Below are 18,464 nucleotides of genomic sequence, written 5' to 3' on the forward strand. Positions count from 1 at the left end.
TCTCTGTCAATTGTTTTCCAACCAATCGATACAAGTGAAGAACTCTATCAATGGAACACGTGTTAAAGTTTTCAGACAAATATGCTTTTTATTCAAATTAAATTCCACTGCCTTGTAGATTCATGTATTTTTAGGAGATTATTGGTGGAGGGGGGAGAGTTAATTTTAGGTTACACAGTTATATCGTTCGTATCGATCGATCTAGCAATGATTACAATCCTACTACTGTATTACACATTACACGTTACCAAGAACAGAAACTGATCAGCTTCTATGGTCTTATAGCTAAACAGAAATTGCAAGCTCGTGTCCTGTGGCACAAGGCCAAGGATGAACCTGTTATTCTAACTAGCCACTGTGTACCACTACTACACTACTACTACACAGTGTTGTGTGCATTACACCCCTGTTGTGTTCCACACAGAAATGGTTTGTTCGTATACAGCCCACTTGATCCACGCTCAGTCGAATTCACAAAAGCTCATCCACATAGGACAAAAGCAGCGATATGCAAATTTTAATAACAATATTATAAATTCATCAGAAACCTCTCCTCCTGCACTGCTCCTTCCATTTCATCAATTATTATAAAACACCTCTCGACTCGAACAAAAAACCAAATTTAAATCATTCATTCATAAATGATTCATAAGCATCACAATTCTCCACTTCCTATATACCATGCATATGCTGAATTATAATGAAAAATCAGACACACGTGTGCAAATAAAGCTCGCAACATACGTTTAGGACACACAATAACATATTTACATTAATATAAAATATAACCAATTATAAATAATTGACAGTTATTTGACAAACGTGTTGACTAATTCGTACGAGCTAGAATAATTAATACTTGTCGAAATCAATGTAACCGAGCTTTCTCTTTTTAAGAGAATCGAATTCTTTGAACAATGCTAATCGAGCTTTCATCTGTCGATCCTTGGGTGGTATCATTTTAATGGATTTTCTTTTACTGGGGAGCTTAGTTTCGTAAATTCGTGGTTCGTAGCCAGGCATGATCGACATCCTCCTTTCAGTGGGCATGGAGTTCATAGCTCGCAACAAAAAGTCCACTTCGGATTTCATGTCCTCCGGCATCAGACGTATAATCATTTGCTGCCTGACCGAAATTCCGTCGATTTCCAAAAATTTGTCAATCTTCGAGTCTTCGAGCATCTTCACTATTCTCTCGTAAAAATCGATCAGAAAATCGATCCCCAATTTTTGTGCACAGGAAAGAGCCAATAGCGCGTATTCCTTCGCCTCGTTTTTATTACGTTGATCCATCTCCATTTTCATCATCAGGTGGTGAGAGTTCAATGCCCACTTGACATTTTTTGCCAATACCGCTTTTTCCAGTGCTTTCTTTGCGTAGAATCTGGCTAGGTCGAAGCGTCGAATCTCAGTGAGGTACTTGGTGAACTCGTGGAAGAGCCAGGCTAGCTCCAGGGGTCGATACGCCATTGCTAATCTCCTGAAATTTTATTTATTATATTTATACGAATTTCTATATAGAAAATTAGATCTTGACTATTCGATGAGCTCTTGCCTTGTAATTTATTAATTATTTAGACGAGAGGAATAATTAGTGTAAATTTGTGTAGTCTTATATACCTTTTGAAGACTTTCATGGCCTTCTTCTTGTTCGCGGTTCGTACCCATGCAATATCGGTTTGTCTTGGCAATGACGTCACATGAATTCCCAGATGATGTTTGAGGAAGATATCCTTGGAAAGTTCATCCTCGAAACACGTGACGTTCCTCGTGTCAACGTACACCCGTGCGACCATTTTATACACTTCATCCAGGCATTTGTCTCGTTCAGGAAACATTCGTTTTGAATAGGAATCAAATTCATCTTTGATTCTGTCGACTAAACTGCAAGTTGGCAGAGAAATGACTGAAGATGATTAATAAATTCCAAGAAAAAAGATTGAACTCGTGACGAATGATGTGTATGTATGTGTGGGGAAAGGGAAAATCGGTGAGTGGTATGAATTGCTAATGGAAATCTGAAGAATCTGAAAGAGGAGTGATAGAGAATCTAATAGAAGTTTTCTGAGTGGTTCGCTATTTCAATTTCAGATTTTACCTGAAAAAACGAATGTAGTCCCTAGTCATTCTTGCCTTGAACAGCTTCCTCAATAAGAAATCAGCTTTTATCACGATGTTCTGTTTTCTAAGATTTTTATCATAGTTCATCCTGCATCTGTGGCCAAGGGGGATTTTTCTCTTTTCGAAAATCGACACGTAAAGTGGCATTCTCGTCCGCATAATATCTTGTCTGTAGCAAGATTTTTTATGCGTCCTGGCCACGTAATATATCATCCAATCCCCTGACTCTTTATTATGCGATTTCAGGAGATTTGGATTGTCCATCAAGTATTCTGCGAAAAACTTGTCCACTGCCAGTTCACCCAAAATTTTTGTGGCGAATAGATGATGTAATTTTTTCAAGTAAGCTTCACGCTGTGCTTCCTTGTCATTCACCTTAAATTTCGATTCGTCTTCTCCGATACCTGCGTCAAAGATTGCACTTTTCCCTCAATTGCTGCGATAATACATATGTACAGGCTCTACCAGGTAAAAGGTCCCAAACCATGAATTTAATATTCCTTTTATCTTTGAAACTAAAAGAGATATATGTTTATTGTATAAGACCTTTCCGAGTGCAAATCAAAAGACTCTTCAAAAAGGTCTTACACAAAAAATTGATATCTTTAAAGATAACAAAGTTCAACAAAATTTTATGTCCTGGCACAGGATCCTTTTATCCGGAGGCCCCTATATAGTGCACAAGAATCAGGAATAAAATTGGTTTGAACAGAAGCATTTATCGAGTTAATTTATACGTATATTTAACGTAAAAGTTTGTTCTTGTCAAACTCGCCATTATTTTCGTGGATACAGGGAACCGGAAGTTGGATGAAAATAGATGTGAAACTTGTCGTGTGAGAGGTAAGCAAAGGCTAATTACATCCGTAGGGGCTGAAGAACACAAAGTTCAATCCTGCTTTGGAAAGTGGATAAAGTTTCGCGATAGGAAAAGGATTTCTCATCCCAACGCCTACCACCGGAAGTTGTTTCGGTGGAAAATCGACCGATGACAAAAGTTGGCCCACCCACAAAGTCAATTTGCTAACAGGCTGACATTGTACTACACTTATTATCGGAGTGACTCCCTCGTTGATTAAAAATCAATTTGGATTAACGAGCGAAAGGTTCACCTTCGAATTCATCCTCCTCCTCGCCGAGCCTCGAAATCAGGTATTCCCGATGTTCCTCGAGTTTTTGGATCCAAGGATGAAGCAGCCAAAGTGCGACAGGGGATGTGTTTTTCCCCACGCAATTATTCACTGCTTCTATCGCCTGATAAACGCCCCATTCGAAGGGCATTTTACGTTTCCTCAGTCCATCGTGCGAATGTATCAAGCTATATCCAAATTCACCGATCTTGAACAACGTGTGGACTTTCAGGAATTTCACTTGATAGTTGTTTGGTGCTGAATACGAAATGATAATATATTTTATTATATTAAATCAGCTGATGTAATAAAATAATATGTTATACATATAATAACACAGTAGGTTTTTTGGCAATAGTACCAATATTTAAAGCCTTTGTTGCAATCTCATTCGCCTCGATGTACCTAGTAAATTCTGACAGAGCATTGCAATATCCCACAAGTGTTCTGACGTCATCTTGCTTGGCGAATTTCAACGATTTTTGGAAAACTCCGATTGCATCGCGATATTTCCCCAAGTGAGTGAGGCGAATCGCCCATTCCCTGTAAACATTGGCATCCTGGAAACCCTCCTCTGCCTCCACCTCTTGTTTCCCTCCTATCCTCAGCAGCAACATCCTTTAGCTGAGATACAATTATAAAGGAAACCAAAGCAAACCACTCCAATTTGCTGCTTTAACCTAAAGAACAGTGTACCAGCCTTGTAAAATCTAATTTAGCCACAAGCTTTTTGCAAATTCTTACCTGTACTACTTGTATTGTGATTTTGCGATGAATGATGATTGACTGAAAAATTTATAGCCGTGGGGAAAATAACGAATGGAGTATTGATCTAATTAGACTGAAAATTTACACTGATTCGATCACACGCCATTGCGAAATAATAAATAATAAGAGTAGGCAACTTCTCATTGTGAGTTGTAGAAATGTAGGTGGAAAGAGGGGGGGGGGGGGGAGTGTTGAGGGAGGGAGAAGCTTGCATAGAGGCGTATTTCAAAGTAAGTTGGAAAGCTCGCGCGCGCAAGAGAGAGAGGCTTTCGCTAAAAGCGAGTACCGATTAATGCCATAAAGGACAGGGTGCATCAAATATTTAGCACATCAAAGAGGATTATTATATAGTTCAGCTTAATAATTTCCACTGAATAATTATTTATGCATATTAAAAGAGATATATGCATATGCACATTCGCAGCAATTCTTTCACCAGAAAACTAAATTATTAGGGCCACAGCACAAAAAAAAACTTAAATAAACTTAAGCATTGAGATAAAAATGGACCACAACCACAATTTAGCCATTACTGAAATTCTCAACTATAATTTGCCCGTTTTCATCTCACTGTTTCAGTTTTGCTTAAGATTTTCTGTGTGCCATATGGTCCTTACTTGGCAAGTGCTATTCGGCTATTTGTTATACGTGTATATATAAGTATGCTAATACAATAGTATAAAGATAAGACTGTGTAGTTGTGTATATACATACTGTGTCAATACTATACCCACCATTTAATTTTGTTATATTTTCTTGGATGTTTATTCAGCTACACATTCTTACTTTAAATATTAAATTTGCATTGTTATTAACCGAGCGAAGCATACATTGTTAATTAAAGTAATTCGAATAAAACATAAACAGGATTTTGCAGTAAAATTTTATTTTTATACATATCGATTTGAGAAAAACGCTTCAGTGAAATCAAACTAACATAAATCATGTTTTTCTTTTACAGAAATTCTCTGGCCAGTATCCAAAGTATCACACTGTGAGGAAAATAATTAACTGTATTTACGGGATGCGGTGATGGCGCTGCTTTATAGATTCGCGCAGTTGCCAGACCGCGGTGGCACGCGAGTCTTTTCCTTCGTGGTTACGAGAAGCGTCGTCAGGGATCCCGAAAGGGACGTCACCAGTAAGGAGTTGGTCTGCGGTTTTCAGAGATGGGCTGTGGCGTTTTCCAGAGGCGACAAGGTAAACTATGATAATATTCTGTACATACAATGTCTTATACATACACTGCCGGTCAAAAGTTTAAGACCACTTGAGAAATTTGGCTCAAAAACAGTTACCTCTTTAAATGCCCATAACTTTTCAATGAGAAAAGATAGCAGAAAATTCAAAACACCATAAGAAAGGTGATGAAATTCTACATATGATGGAATTACTTTCATTCGCCAGAAGCTTATAATTTACGAATATCCATTAAATGAAATAGGTGTAAAATTTTTAATTTTTAATTTTTTGTTTCGCAAATTCAACTGCTTCTACCACTTACAAGAATTGTGGTACGTATCTGAAACTTTGGTGACATAAAGCTCAAAGTTTTAGCTTTAATTTGAGCCATCAAACGTAACGATATTCATCGTATTTCCTTATTTTCATAACGTTTTTCTGAGTAATGTCGAGAAAAATTGTTGACCGAAAAACAACTGCCCAAGCATTTAAGACAATTTCAGATCGAAGAATCCGTCGGTATTAACGACTTATTCTACTTATTCCATATTGCACTTTTATTCAATTAAAAGTAATATGATAATTGTAAATCTTCGAATTAATAAAATATATTTGGTTAATTATTACTCTACATTTGTTGATTTAATCTAAAATTGAATAGTGCTTTGTGTTAATTGAATAAAAGTGCAATATGGAATAAGTAGAATAAGTCGTTAATACCGACGGATTCTTCGATCTGAAATTGTCTTGAATGCTTGGGCAGTTGTTTTTCGGTCAACAATTTTTCTCGACATTACTCAGAAAAACGTTATGAAAATAAGGAAATACGATGAATATCGTTACGTTTGATGGCTCAAATTAAAGCTAAAACTTTGAGCTTTATGTCACCGAAGTTTCAGATACGTACCACAATTCTCGTAAGTGGTAGAAGCAGTTGAATTTGCGAAACAAAAAATTAAAAATTAAAAATTTTACACCTATTTCATTTAATGGATATTCGTAAATTATAAGCTTCTGGCGAATGAAAGTAATTCCATCATATGTAGAATTTCATCACCTTTCTTATGGTGTTTTGAATTTTCTGCTATCTTTTCTCATTGAAAAGTTATGGGCATTTAAAGAGGTAACTGTTTTTGAGCCAAATTTCTCAAGTGGTCTTAAACTTTTGACCGGCAGTGTACATATATATATATATCATACCATTATACATAATAAAACAGTATTTTTCTCCAAACCTCTTTTTCTTAATAATAAAATAAAAGAAAAACAAACTCTCTTCTCGAATTTCAGGTCCTCGGCGCTTATCTGGTTTGGCGAGGTGCATCCCGGGATCTTCGAGTATACGTGGACTTTACGTTCACTCTACTGAACCGGGAACACTTCTCCATGAACGAGGGCTTCTCCGGGAAGCGCGTGAAATTCACTTACGAAGCTCCTGCACAGGGCAACCGTAACTACATAGCAGTCTCCGATCTGTACAGCCGCAACTTTGCAGATCCCAATGGTGAATTCCAGCTGGAATTGTCGATGACGAATATCCGGACGGTCTATATGGCCGAGGTACGAATGCCGACTGGAGTTTTCACGGCTGGCCAATCGAAGCCCCAGAAACTCGAGACCGGATACTTTACCTTCGGGGGCTTCGACTGGCACTTGGTCATCTATCCCCATGGGAACGTGGAGTCCGAGGGATGTAGAGCCCAGGAGGGCAGACTCAGCGTTTATCTCATGAGGCTCACCGGCTTCGATCACCGTTGCAGGGTCAGGTTGGTACAGAAAATTGTCTGGACGGGGAAATAATCCAAGAAATTTCTTCGGCTATGTGGTTTCACACACAAACACACACGCAGGTACAGCGTGGCTCTTGGAGAGGGAGACAGAAGAATCGATTCCGGTCAGATAGACGAGTTGTCCGATGCGGAGGGTCGTGGTTACGGATGGCATCCTCGGGACAGGTGGTCGGACATCGCTCATAAAGGTGTCCTTCGAGTGTCCTTGGAGATGGTGGAGGCCCGCACGATATCGGAAGTCGCCGTGCAGACAATGGGCGGCTCCTCGCTGCTACCAACTGCTCCCTGCTACGACAGGGACAAACAGGCTTGGGCCATTCGTGCCGACCTTCACTCTGACACCGTCAGACTTCACCTGGTCTACAAGGACATCCACAACGTTCCACGAAATCACCTGAGGTCACTTGGAACTTTGCGCACAGTATATAATAGAGTGAAGTGGTTGAGACGTCGTGGAATTGAAACATTTAAATTCATTTGTTTATTTAATTATAGATACGTCAATTTATTGCAAGATCTCTTTGAAAGTAAATACAAAGGAGCTTTAAAAATTTTCTATAAAAGAACATTGATATCTATCATAGTCACAGAGATAAAAGTTCTTTTATATTTGTATATGTGCTCCGGAACGTCTCAAGTACTTCATTCATCCCTCGTAACAGTTATAGTGTCAGAAACCTTCCTGGACTCAATTTGACACGTTGGAACGTTTTAGAAAGGTTTTCGGTACATACACGTTATACGAGACATTATCGCTGTTCTTCAAGTTCTCCGAAATGGGAACACTAGTACGCAGGGATATGACAGCACAATGTGTGTTTATTATTTACAATTACCTATAGGTACGTGAGTTGGTCGGCTTACCTGATGCGAGGCGAGGAGCCCCACGTGGAGGCCATAGGGCTCCCCGGGGCACCGTTCAGTCGTTACTACGCCCAGGAATCCACCGATGAGGGGATCATCATGGAGACAAGTTTGGGAGTGAACGAGGTCAAGGACAACCAGTGTCCATTCCTCACGGACAAAGGTCAGCTTCGGATCCGTTTGGAGTGGAACGAGAGCCACTTGCTGTTCCAGGCGACTTACCACAAGTACGACGACGTTTGTCGAGTGCACAATCAGCAGATGCGTCGAGAAATAGCGTCCCTGCAGGCTGAGAATTACAGCTTGGAGCGGCAGCTCTTCAGCTACCAGAAGAGTCTCGCGTTTGCCCAAGCACAGCAACAGCAGCAGCAGCAGCAAGGTCAAACTACTCAAGGTCACGCAGCGGGTCAACTGGAAAGATCGGCGTCGACGGACACGGAATACGCCTGACAAGTGGATTATTACGCGGAATCCTTACCAACTGGTTACAGACGTCAACTTCCGGTGGTCCAGGAGAACGATAGCAGGGTTCACCTGAACCTCGCGAGGATCATGGACAGGAGGCTGAGCAACGTTCAGTTGCAGCAACAAATGGTCCAGAGGAGCGAGAACAGCTCGCCGAGGCACAGCATAGGTCAGGAGTCGAATAACGCGAAGAGCATCGTTCACCAGCCTAAGTCTTCAAGGTCGAGCAGGGCGGACAGCACGTATTCGGAGAGGGATAACTACGCCTACGCTCACTATTATTACCCGGCTTACCCGGGAGGTCCAGGGGTCCACAAACGACGCAGGACCACCTTCTGGGAAACCCTCACGGGGTTCGTTTGTTCCCTTGGTGCTCTCGCCACTAGGGCTGCCAAGATGGCCGCCAGAAAGGGCGACGCGCTTTGAGAACCGTTCACACGCCGATTTCTCTAAATCAATTCCACCTCCCCCCATTCACCCTTTTAGTACGTGTGCTACGACCGCACACACGTGACGCAATTTCCTCTTATCTCGAACCTCCTATCGACCATTATCGCGGAGTAGCCTGTTTCGCTCGCTCAGAAACTGGATAAAGAGCGAGTGCGAGCGATTTTGAAATTCATATGTAGATTATATATGCTGGTGAGGCTGTTATTTTTTTTATTTTTGATTACTAGATATACCTTATACACCTGTTTATGTATACAGTAGTTATGAGATAATCGTTCAAAGATTGATCCTTATACTACTTTTTGTTTTGTTTTTATGCTGTACCTATATAATTTTTAATTCGTAACTCAAAGTTCTGCGGTGGGTTTGACGAATTTATTTGTGGAATTTTTATCGTTATCCCGCGGAGAGTGCAACGCAATATGACCCGGAATCCCCGCGAATTGCCAAGCTGCTCAGGACGCGACGAGAGTTGATAATGCAAATAGCCAAGCTTAAACGGCTGGGTACATAACTTTACTTTCGTCTACTTGCTTCTTATATAGAACCAAAGCGGGATATAAGATTGGAGCATGGCATAACTAAAAATGAAAACTTGTGGGAACGTTATTTTTTATTTTGTTCTTTTGAGAAAAGTTGGAACTGGCGAGAGAATTGTGCTATATGTGCAGTGGAAAAGGCGAAACTTCTCTAGCAAAATTGTATTAGTATATTACAATTATATTATAAATATGGTAGAGACGAAAATAAAACGTTTCTCTCCTATTAAACTCTATAAGAGCACACCGATACACACGCGTACTACGACCAAATTGATTGAATTGATTTTTTCTCAGACGAGATGACATTTGTTCATTGAATTGTTTTAAATTTATTTTTAATTATTTTTTTCGTCCTGTGAGAGTATGGGAAAAGGTATATACACACCATTATACTGTTTCTATCTACTATCGTCAATCTATACCCTGAAGAATATTAATATTTTCGTTCAAAGTTTTTCTCACCTTCCTATTTTGCTTTGACTAAATAAAATAATCATAGGGATCGGTTTGTTATTCAGCATTGGGACGCAGTATATACTATATTATTCACGAGAAATATATGTAAATTTAACAATATTAGAGATACAGTTGTTATATATAGATAGACGATAGGAGAAAATAAAATTCTTTAGAGTGTGCGAGATAGTTTCGGCTAAATGACCAGGTAACACGAAACTATTATAAATTAATATTTTTGTTTTAAAAATTGCTCTTACCTTGCGTTGCTAATTTTATCGAACATAAGAACGCGTGGATACCCAAACAAATACTGTCTCCGACTATATCTTAAGCAATCGAATAAATAAATAATAGTATAAAATGATTATATATATATATATATAGATAATAAAGAATAATTAAAAATTATAAGCTTCGTGAAAGTACACAAATATCTTCTATGACATTATGTATTTAATTTAATTAATTAGTTAATAAGGCAATGGGAATGTGTGTCTGCGAAATATATTATGCAATAATGAGAACTCTCATAAATAATATGTAATCTTAGAATTGGATTAATGAGATTAATTTATCATTGATGCCGAATGACTTTCCTCCTAATCTCAACAGAACTAATACTATACGAAGTAAGCACTGACCTAGCCAAACAAAAAACATATCCTCGCTAGAAGTTCACAAAGATTCTGTATAACTTTGTATATATACGTGTACTTACAGAAGGAGAAGGGGAATCAACAAATTATAAGATGGTGAGTGAATTATAAAAATTTCAATTATGAATCTTTCTGCGAATTTCATCTGTGTACCTGTATATGAGGACAAAAGTGCTGTACCTACTATATTAGTGAGATATATAAGAAAAAAAAGACAAAAAAATTACATTTATCGCACGCATTAATATTATAATCTGCTTGTACAATCCACCTATCGCAATGAGAGCGCTTCTATATTTTCCAGGCTTGGACGCGCAATTCTATTAAATAGTGTTATAGCAAAGAATATTTGTATATAGCTCGTTGATTTTCAAGCAGTTCCGTATATAATTATATTACCATATAGTGCAGATATTTATAGCATCGTTACGTCGCTGTTAAATTATACATTTTAACAGGAATATATTTTGCAAGTCAAATAGCAAAAGTTATACACTTATATTATTAATTAATAGAAAGAAAAAATGTATTTCAGATAAGTGTCGTTAAATTTTTAAAAATATACCTAGATAAGATATCTTTTATGATTTTTAAGTCTGTTTTCACTCGCTACGATTTTTCAGGAGAGCCTTGTCCTAATTTGTCTTATATATGATGTTCACGATATTTACGATGATTCTTGTAAAGAGAGGTATTAAATGGAGAATTTTTTCAAAGAGGAAAAGAGAGATTTTATCATTTGTTTGCTAATATAAATTTCGCTGCTGTACAAAGCAAAAATTTTCTACTAATATCTACTGATTATTATGATATGTTTACCAGAAGTATTGGTAAATTAATACTGTTTCTTCATTATCGAGAAAAAAATCTGTGCGATTATGGTAGAAGCTGTGACAATCCTATAGCTCTCGCTATAAAATGAATGCGTATATATATATATATATATATATATATATATCAATGCGACTTCTTCGTTTAACCCAAAAAAAAAAAATAAAAGGAAATAAGAATCACACAACAAAAATAACTTTTCCTTTAACTGTGACACATTTTTCCTGATAATATTTCCAGGAACAGTGAATTCCCAATTTTCTTTTTCTTTAACCTTTGACTGTATACCGACGTGATAGTTCAGCGATGCACCTATGAATTTGTGTGTGGTCTGACATAAAACCATAAAACACACAATCCTGAAATGATAATTTTTTCTAATTATTTATTCTAAAATATATAGCATGTAATATCTTTTATACCACATCAGATTAATAAAATAGATCAAACTCCGATGAATAACTGAAAGGAAGAGAACAATGCGATCATAAGCAAAAATATAGAGACGTCATTTAAATAATCAAACAAAAAATCAATAAGTTGTTCCCAGCTGAGTCTATCGGACCACCGTGTCGATAGTTAAAGATTAATTAATGAACTACTGTTTGGGGCCTTGTGTCGATAAGGCAATGCGGAAGTTGCACTGATACATAGCAATATATAATAATTGCGAATTACGCAAAAAGTATTTTTTTTTTCTTATTTTCGTCCACTTGTCACTTTTATAGCGACGCAATGCTTGTTCGATATACGTATGTACTATATATATTAACAAAGCTTTTCCTTGATGTGTATGTACAGTGTAAACATCTGTACCAAAGTGCCATTGCTGTTCTCAAATTATACAAATATTTATAACTCGAAAGAAAAAGAATATTCTTATTCTCACAATCGTATAACGACGTATTGTACTATCATTCATTCGTAATCAAAACTTACAAACTGACTCAGCAATGGTTTTGTCGAGCTCGTCATTTAAATTGTCATCACGTATCAGATTTATTAGAGAATAGTTTTCTTGACTTTTGAGATACAGGCAAGACCGTACAGTAGTCAAAATCACATGCGAATTTGTAATTCATTAAATAAAACAGATTGCAATTTATTTTGCGGTTAAGGTGGCCAACTTTGCTGTAAATGTACACGACAGTATCTCGACGGAATATATATATATATATATTTATATATATATATATTTATATATATATATATATATGTATATATACTTGCCGTCGAGACACTCTACTGTGTCTCTTATCATAAACTACGATACAAGAACAGCAATGGCCCTCCGGTTAAGGAAATATAATAATAATGAAAACTATCAATAAAGAAGCATATATTAGATAGTTCAAGAATTAATATTTCTTGCCTATTAAATAGGGAACTCTTTTTCAATTAATGTACTTTCATACTTTCTAAGCACACATATGTAAACACCTTTGGCGACCCTTTTTCATCCGTGTGAATCCCTACAATATGTGAACATATAAACATTTCTCAACAATTTTGAGACACATGCTAATATAATGTACTTAAACCATCTGTGAGTCTGTCTCGTCTTTTATAAAGTTCTTGCTATATTCAATCTTTGTCTATATTTATTACTCTGTTTTTTATCTCTTATTAATTTGTATCCTCTCAACCAATTCTCATTAGTACCAAAGTTTGCAGCGTATCGCTTTCAATTTATCTCTTATTGGCATTTAAATAATAAAGATCACTCATTCACTCTGTCTGGATTCGCTCATTAACTGCACAAGACTGGCAGTATGAAAAAATCTATAAAATGTTATATAATATTAAATTAAAATTTCAAACCTATCAGTATACTCGCGTTGATAAACGAACGTGGTTTCTATGAATAGTAATATGATAATTATTATGACGTCATATAGCGTGTAAAAAATTTGTACTAACAATTCATTATTAAGGAGGTCTCGATCTTTTTTTCTTATATAAAAACTCTAATTATCCAATTTTACTCAAAACAATGTATCATATGTGTATATATCAATTTTATTGGTGTGTTTAGCTTTGGGAAAATTTTAAAATGATTCGTCATCTAGAATTAGAGATAATTGACCAAACCTCGGTATGTCTGGCGTCATAAGAGTTCATGTAAAAGTGCCTGAAAAATTGGACATTTTATAATCAATTATCTTTATTTCTGGCCAATCAATCATTTATAAATTTTTTCAGAGCTAAATACAAAATTAATATTGGTGTCTATTAAATTGTTTTGTGTAAAGTTTGCACATTAATTGTTAATTTTATAAACGAACGAATCTCCTTAATTAAAACAAGAGGCATACAGTATAGCTGCATGTGTTAATTGCCTCAACTGTCATACATGTAATTTTTCTTATCTTTAAAGATCTAATTTTATTGATAGTCACTGTCTGTAGATTATATAAATTGATCAATGAAACTGCAGATTAAATTTGATGTATTTGTGACTCTAATACATATAAACTGATATACTTGATTAACATAGCATCATAAGGGGGGGATTTCAATTGATAAGTGACACGTATGCCACTGTGCCAGCCATTGAGCCACTTGCATTTAGTAACTTCGTTTTAATATTTAGTTTAATTCGGCCAAGTGTACGGTGCGGAGGTAAATTATCATCTAGACAAATTGTCTATTTTTTCGAGAATTATATAATTGCAATGAGAATTTAAGATTCTTATCAGTGAGCAGATAAGCATTTTATATACTATATATATCATCACAAGAAGGTTCAACATAAAGTTGTTTGAATTTTTTTCGAGACCAAAATGTGAGAAACTATCAATTTTTGATAAGTGAAAAGTATTCTTCTGATGGATTATTAGTTTATAATTAATTTTCCTTAGGTACGTAATGATTTGACATCGCAATTGGAGCAATCGCTCATCATACGAGGAGGTTATGGTTAATCCATCAGTAAAAATTACTGAAATGATTAATCCAACACTAGTCTTTTCAGTTTTATGATTAAAATAACAAAATTTGGTTGGATTAGGGCAAATTAAGCAATCTTAATGTTTATTAAACCTTCCTATTTCACTTTTAATTTTTATTGCCAAAGACTTGATTACTAATTGCATTCCATGGTCATTTGCTTAGCCAAATTTATATAGTTATCATAAACAGAAACATACTAATACTTAATTGATAAATGTATGTAATTGATTGATTAATAAAAAAATGCTGAGCAAACGATTAAGCAATCGAAGATTGACCGTGGACGTTTTGGCACTAATGTTTGGACTCAGTGCCTGGATAGGAATCAATGGTATTTATGTTCAGTTACCATTAATAATTAATACTGCTCCAGAAGGATGGAGCCTACCTGCATACATGGTTATGCTAGTTCAATTTGCTAATTTAGGTCCAATATTATATACGCTTTATATAAAGTAAGTATTATAAAATTGTAGCATATTATATAAACATTGATCATTTGGAATTAATTGATTAAGTTCTCTTTGCAGGTATACCAATTGGGCTCATGATAATTTTATAATTTATGGGCTATTAGCAGCAGCTACAACAACAACGTTTATATTAGCATTTCTTTACACAAGAACATCAATAATATTTGGTGGTGAACATTCAACTGCTCTACTTTCTTTGATGTTCGTGACAGCCATTGTAGGATGCACAAGCTCAGTTTTGTTCATGCCATACATGAGAAATTATCGAGAAATATATTTAGTGTCTTATTTGGTAGGAGAAGGATTAAGTGGGTTTATTCCAAGCTTAGTAGCTTTGATTCAAGGAGTGGGAGGAAATGTTAAATGCAATGATATTACAAAACCAGGGTCAGATTTATTAGAATTTGAGTTACAGTATCCTGAACCTATGTTCTCAACCTTTGTATTTTTCATTTTCCTTGGATCCTTGCTATTCTTAAGTTTACTTTCTTTCGTGGGCTTAAACAAATTACCAGTTGCCTTGGGAGAACTTGTGAAATTACCTGGAAGTATGGAAACATTACCGACAGACACAAAAGCACCACCCAGCTATAAAACTAATGCTGGGTGGACAATGCCAAAACATACATATTGTTATTTATTAACTTTGATGGCAGGAGTTAGTTGCTTGGGCCATGGAACACTTCCAAGTATACAATCTTTTTCGTGCATGCCTTATGGGAATTTAGCATATCATTTGACAGTAACTTTGTCAGCAATAGCTAGTCCATTAGCCATGTCTTTAGGGTTCATTATAAAAAATCCTAAGATTAATATTTTAAATGGCCTCACATGCCTTATTTTAATATTCTCTGGATTTATTTATTATTTAGCGCTGAAGTCTCCCACCCCACCTTTGCAAGATAGCTGGCTTGGGCTATTAATTGTTGTGGTTTCTTGGATAACTGTTAGCGGTCTAATAGGATTTGTTAAAATGGGTATAACGACTCTTTTCCGGCCTGACCCTGGACGAGGTCTTTATTATACTGGTGTAGCCACTCAGGTTGGTTCCTTGATAGGCGCGGTTACAACTTTTGTTTTAGTCAATCATGTAAAACTATTTCAATCGTATTATCCTTGCCCACATTAATGGGCCAGTGATATTTAATGTTTTTCTGTACAGTTTAATTTCCTTGTATAAAACACAGCATACAGTTAAACTTATTGTGATAGAATAGATAATGGCTCATTAGTTTTATTACTTTTATTCCACGCAATCAGTTTTAATTATCTATAGAAAAGCCCATGAAACAAATCCTTTCAGGGATTTTTTTAATCTAATTTAGAATATTTTTTATTAAATAAAACACGATTGAGGCCTAATAAATACAGATGAATATAATGTATATATGGATAGAAGAGGTAACAGGAGATTTATATTTGTACATATTGGAAATGTTGTGTAAAGTTAGAATATGAAAATTTTATAAATATATAAATTGGAAATATGAATGCAGGTCATTCATATTTATCTATTTGCATTATGCAAAGTCTACTGGTTATAAACTGTTGTACTTAAACTATTGTATTATATGGGTTTTACTTATTGAATTAAACTTGTATTGTGGTTTCAACAAATCTGTTCAAATCGTTTGATTTATTGTTTGTAGCAAATTTAACTTTTACATATATATAATAATAAATTATATCGTTACTTTCAAGTTATAATTTAATTATGCAACAGTATTTTAATGAACTTTATTTATTAGCAAAGCAACTATTTTCGATGCAATATTTTTTTAAGGTAATCCTGACTGTTTTAATAGTTATAAATTGTACATTTGTTTTCAATAAAACAAAAGTAACGATAATTATTTTTGAACATAGTATTTATTGAGTTACTCATTAATTCTGGTATAATATTTTACAAATTCTTGCAATGAGTTGCAACCAAAATGGTGTATATTTATGACTATTTAATTTTCCATTTTAAGCCTTTTGGGATAGAGCATCTAAATCTTTAATACACTGCTGAAGATTAGCTTTCTCTTGATCAGGGGTAATAGCTTTTAAAACATTACTGATGACCCATTGGACCATATGCTTATGAGCAATTCTGCGTTCAATAGTTGCAAGTTGCAATTGGTAGTCCAATCGTTTCTTAACCTGTAAACACTTTTGTAAGTAAATACAGCAAAAACAAATTAGAAAAAGGTACTTAATTTTCACAGCACCTCACTGTACACTTTGTTCAATCTTTCTCTATAAGCAGCTTCCAATTGCATTTTAATATTTTCTCTCTTAATATCTAAAATCAAGAACTGTAAAGCACTCCTCTCTTTTTCCTTATTTTGTTCCTGAATAGAGTCTTCTAATGATTGAAGTTGAGCTGTTCTATTTCCAGTATAATGCTCCTCAACGTCTTTAACTTCCTTATCTAAATATTGTTTCAGTGATGGACCAAACTTTTTAATCATAACTACTGATATAAGCAACAATGACAATGAGTTAAAAAACTCATGCTCTAAAATGTAGATTTCCTTGGAAAGCAAATATGTGGCTAGACCACCCCCGAAAACATAAGGACCTAAAATATTATAAATTATACATATAAAAATATATCTCTGGTATTATAATCTTCACTGTGATATTTAAATTTAAATATAAATATGGTAAAAAGAAGTTTGAATTACCAGTTACACCAGTTTTTGGGTAAAAGAATGTAAACCATTCCTCCGGAATAAACCCATATCTAACTGGAGAGGGATCAATCAGGCGTTTTCGTCTTTGATATAAAGAGGAGGTGGCAGATGAACTGTTTTGAACCGCACAAGCCACCGTAGGCAGTGCTTGGGCTGAAAAAATGAAATACATTACATAAATGAACACATAACCTAACATCGTTCATAAAAATTATCTAATAAGCAACAAGTATCACAATATATTTAACTTAAATAATTATTTAAATAATGTATAAGGGTCAACTAATAAGTCCAGCATTTGCTGGTAATAATTATTACTTTTTAATTTACAAAATTTTATTACATAATAAAGAAAAAGGTTTGAAGAAACAGCACGATGACAGATACTTGCTACTAAAGTTTTTATTGTATGAGATTACCCAATGATTAAATTTTAACATTTGGAATGAAAGGTCAATACTCTTTACTTACTATTTCGCAGCGCTAATCTGGATAACATTTTTACTGCTCTTCAATTATCCAAAAGTTTCGTTAAATTTTCTCTTACTGTATATACCTAATGGCCACCACGGCGCAACGCAGCGCGCAAGCCATAAGGATTTTTATCGTCTTTTACTTTTAGGTTGGATTCAGTCGAAAAGTAATCCTATTGGTCCACTTTGTTCGTTGGTGTTATTGTCTGCCCTATTTTGCTAGTGTCGGCGGTAATTTTGAATTTAAAGTATTAAATGCTTCCTTTTGTACTCGAATTGTATTGTTCGTGAATTTTATTTTGGATACTGTTTTGCTTTCATTTTCCAGCGTGGCCAAAAAAATAGTTATATGAGAAAGCTATGCGTTTATTATTTTAGGAATCGAAGATTTTGTTTGTTAATAAATACAAGTTAAAAGAGCTCTATCTATTCGCTATGTGCACACCTACACATTGGTAGTCAGGTAAGAATGTGTAGTAATGCATATGCATAATATCAGCGCTGACTGTCGGTAAATTTTGTAATTTTTGCCGGACTTTTTTTGTTTATGTATATTGCTACACATTCTTACCTGACTGCCAACGTGTAGGTGTGCACATAGCGAATAATTTAGATGAGAGTTTATGT

At 35.4% G+C, this 18,464-nt stretch overlaps 4 protein-coding genes across 7 annotated transcripts in view; 2 read left to right on the forward strand and 2 right to left on the reverse strand.

Moving 5' to 3' along the window:
• LOC136779413 (uncharacterized) overlaps nt 1-12,846 on the forward strand; it is a 52,519-nt gene extending 39,673 nt beyond the window's left edge. For all 3 annotated transcript variants that reach the window (XM_066737000.1, XM_066737008.1, XM_066737017.1), the window contains exons 2-5: nt 4,981-5,219; nt 6,492-6,967; nt 7,052-7,390; nt 7,834-12,846. In XM_066737000.1, coding sequence (XP_066593097.1) covers nt 5,052-5,219; nt 6,492-6,967; nt 7,052-7,390; nt 7,834-8,305 — 1,455 coding nt within the window. In that variant the 5' untranslated portion in view covers nt 4,981-5,051 and the 3' untranslated portion in view covers nt 8,306-12,846. The remainder of the gene's footprint in view (nt 1-4,980; nt 5,220-6,491; nt 6,968-7,051; nt 7,391-7,833) is intronic.
• LOC136780494 (outer dynein arm-docking complex subunit 4-like) lies at nt 853-3,868 on the reverse strand. The gene is made up of 5 exons (XM_066738882.1): nt 3,613-3,868; nt 3,234-3,509; nt 2,099-2,525; nt 1,621-1,884; nt 853-1,480 (listed from the first exon to the last, which is right to left on the reverse strand). The coding sequence occupies exons 1-5, from the start codon at nt 3,866-3,868 to the stop codon at nt 853-855; spliced, it is 1,851 nt and encodes a 616-aa protein (XP_066594979.1).
• A 948-nt stretch (nt 12,847-13,794) lies between the features above and the next one.
• Nucleotides 13,795-16,391, forward strand: Rift (Riboflavin transporter). 2 transcript variants are annotated; one of them, XM_066732624.1, is made up of 3 exons: nt 13,795-14,043; nt 14,120-14,665; nt 14,729-16,391. In XM_066732624.1, the coding sequence occupies exons 2-3, from the start codon at nt 14,454-14,456 to the stop codon at nt 15,810-15,812; spliced, it is 1,296 nt and encodes a 431-aa protein (XP_066588721.1). In that variant the 5' UTR covers nt 13,795-14,043; nt 14,120-14,453; the 3' UTR covers nt 15,813-16,391. The 2 variants fall into 2 exon arrangements, with proteins under 2 accessions (XP_066588721.1, XP_066588731.1); XM_066732634.1 differs by having other exon boundaries at nt 14,741-16,391.
• A 142-nt stretch (nt 16,392-16,533) lies between these two features.
• ATPsynB (ATP synthase subunit b, mitochondrial) lies at nt 16,534-17,996 on the reverse strand. Its single transcript, XM_066732655.1, has 4 exons — nt 17,836-17,996; nt 17,356-17,517; nt 16,897-17,249; nt 16,534-16,828 (listed from the first exon to the last, which is right to left on the reverse strand). The coding sequence occupies exons 1-4, from the start codon at nt 17,861-17,863 to the stop codon at nt 16,652-16,654; spliced, it is 720 nt and encodes a 239-aa protein (XP_066588752.1). The 5' UTR covers nt 17,864-17,996; the 3' UTR covers nt 16,534-16,651.
• Nucleotides 17,997-18,464: the final 468 nt, after the last annotated feature.

This window comes from Prorops nasuta, unplaced genomic scaffold (assembly GCF_024137725.1).
Source record: "Prorops nasuta isolate Cenicafe-Biocafe unplaced genomic scaffold, Cenicafe_Pnas_1.2 PNAS00002, whole genome shotgun sequence".
Lineage (NCBI taxonomy): Eukaryota > Metazoa > Arthropoda > Insecta > Hymenoptera > Bethylidae > Prorops > Prorops nasuta.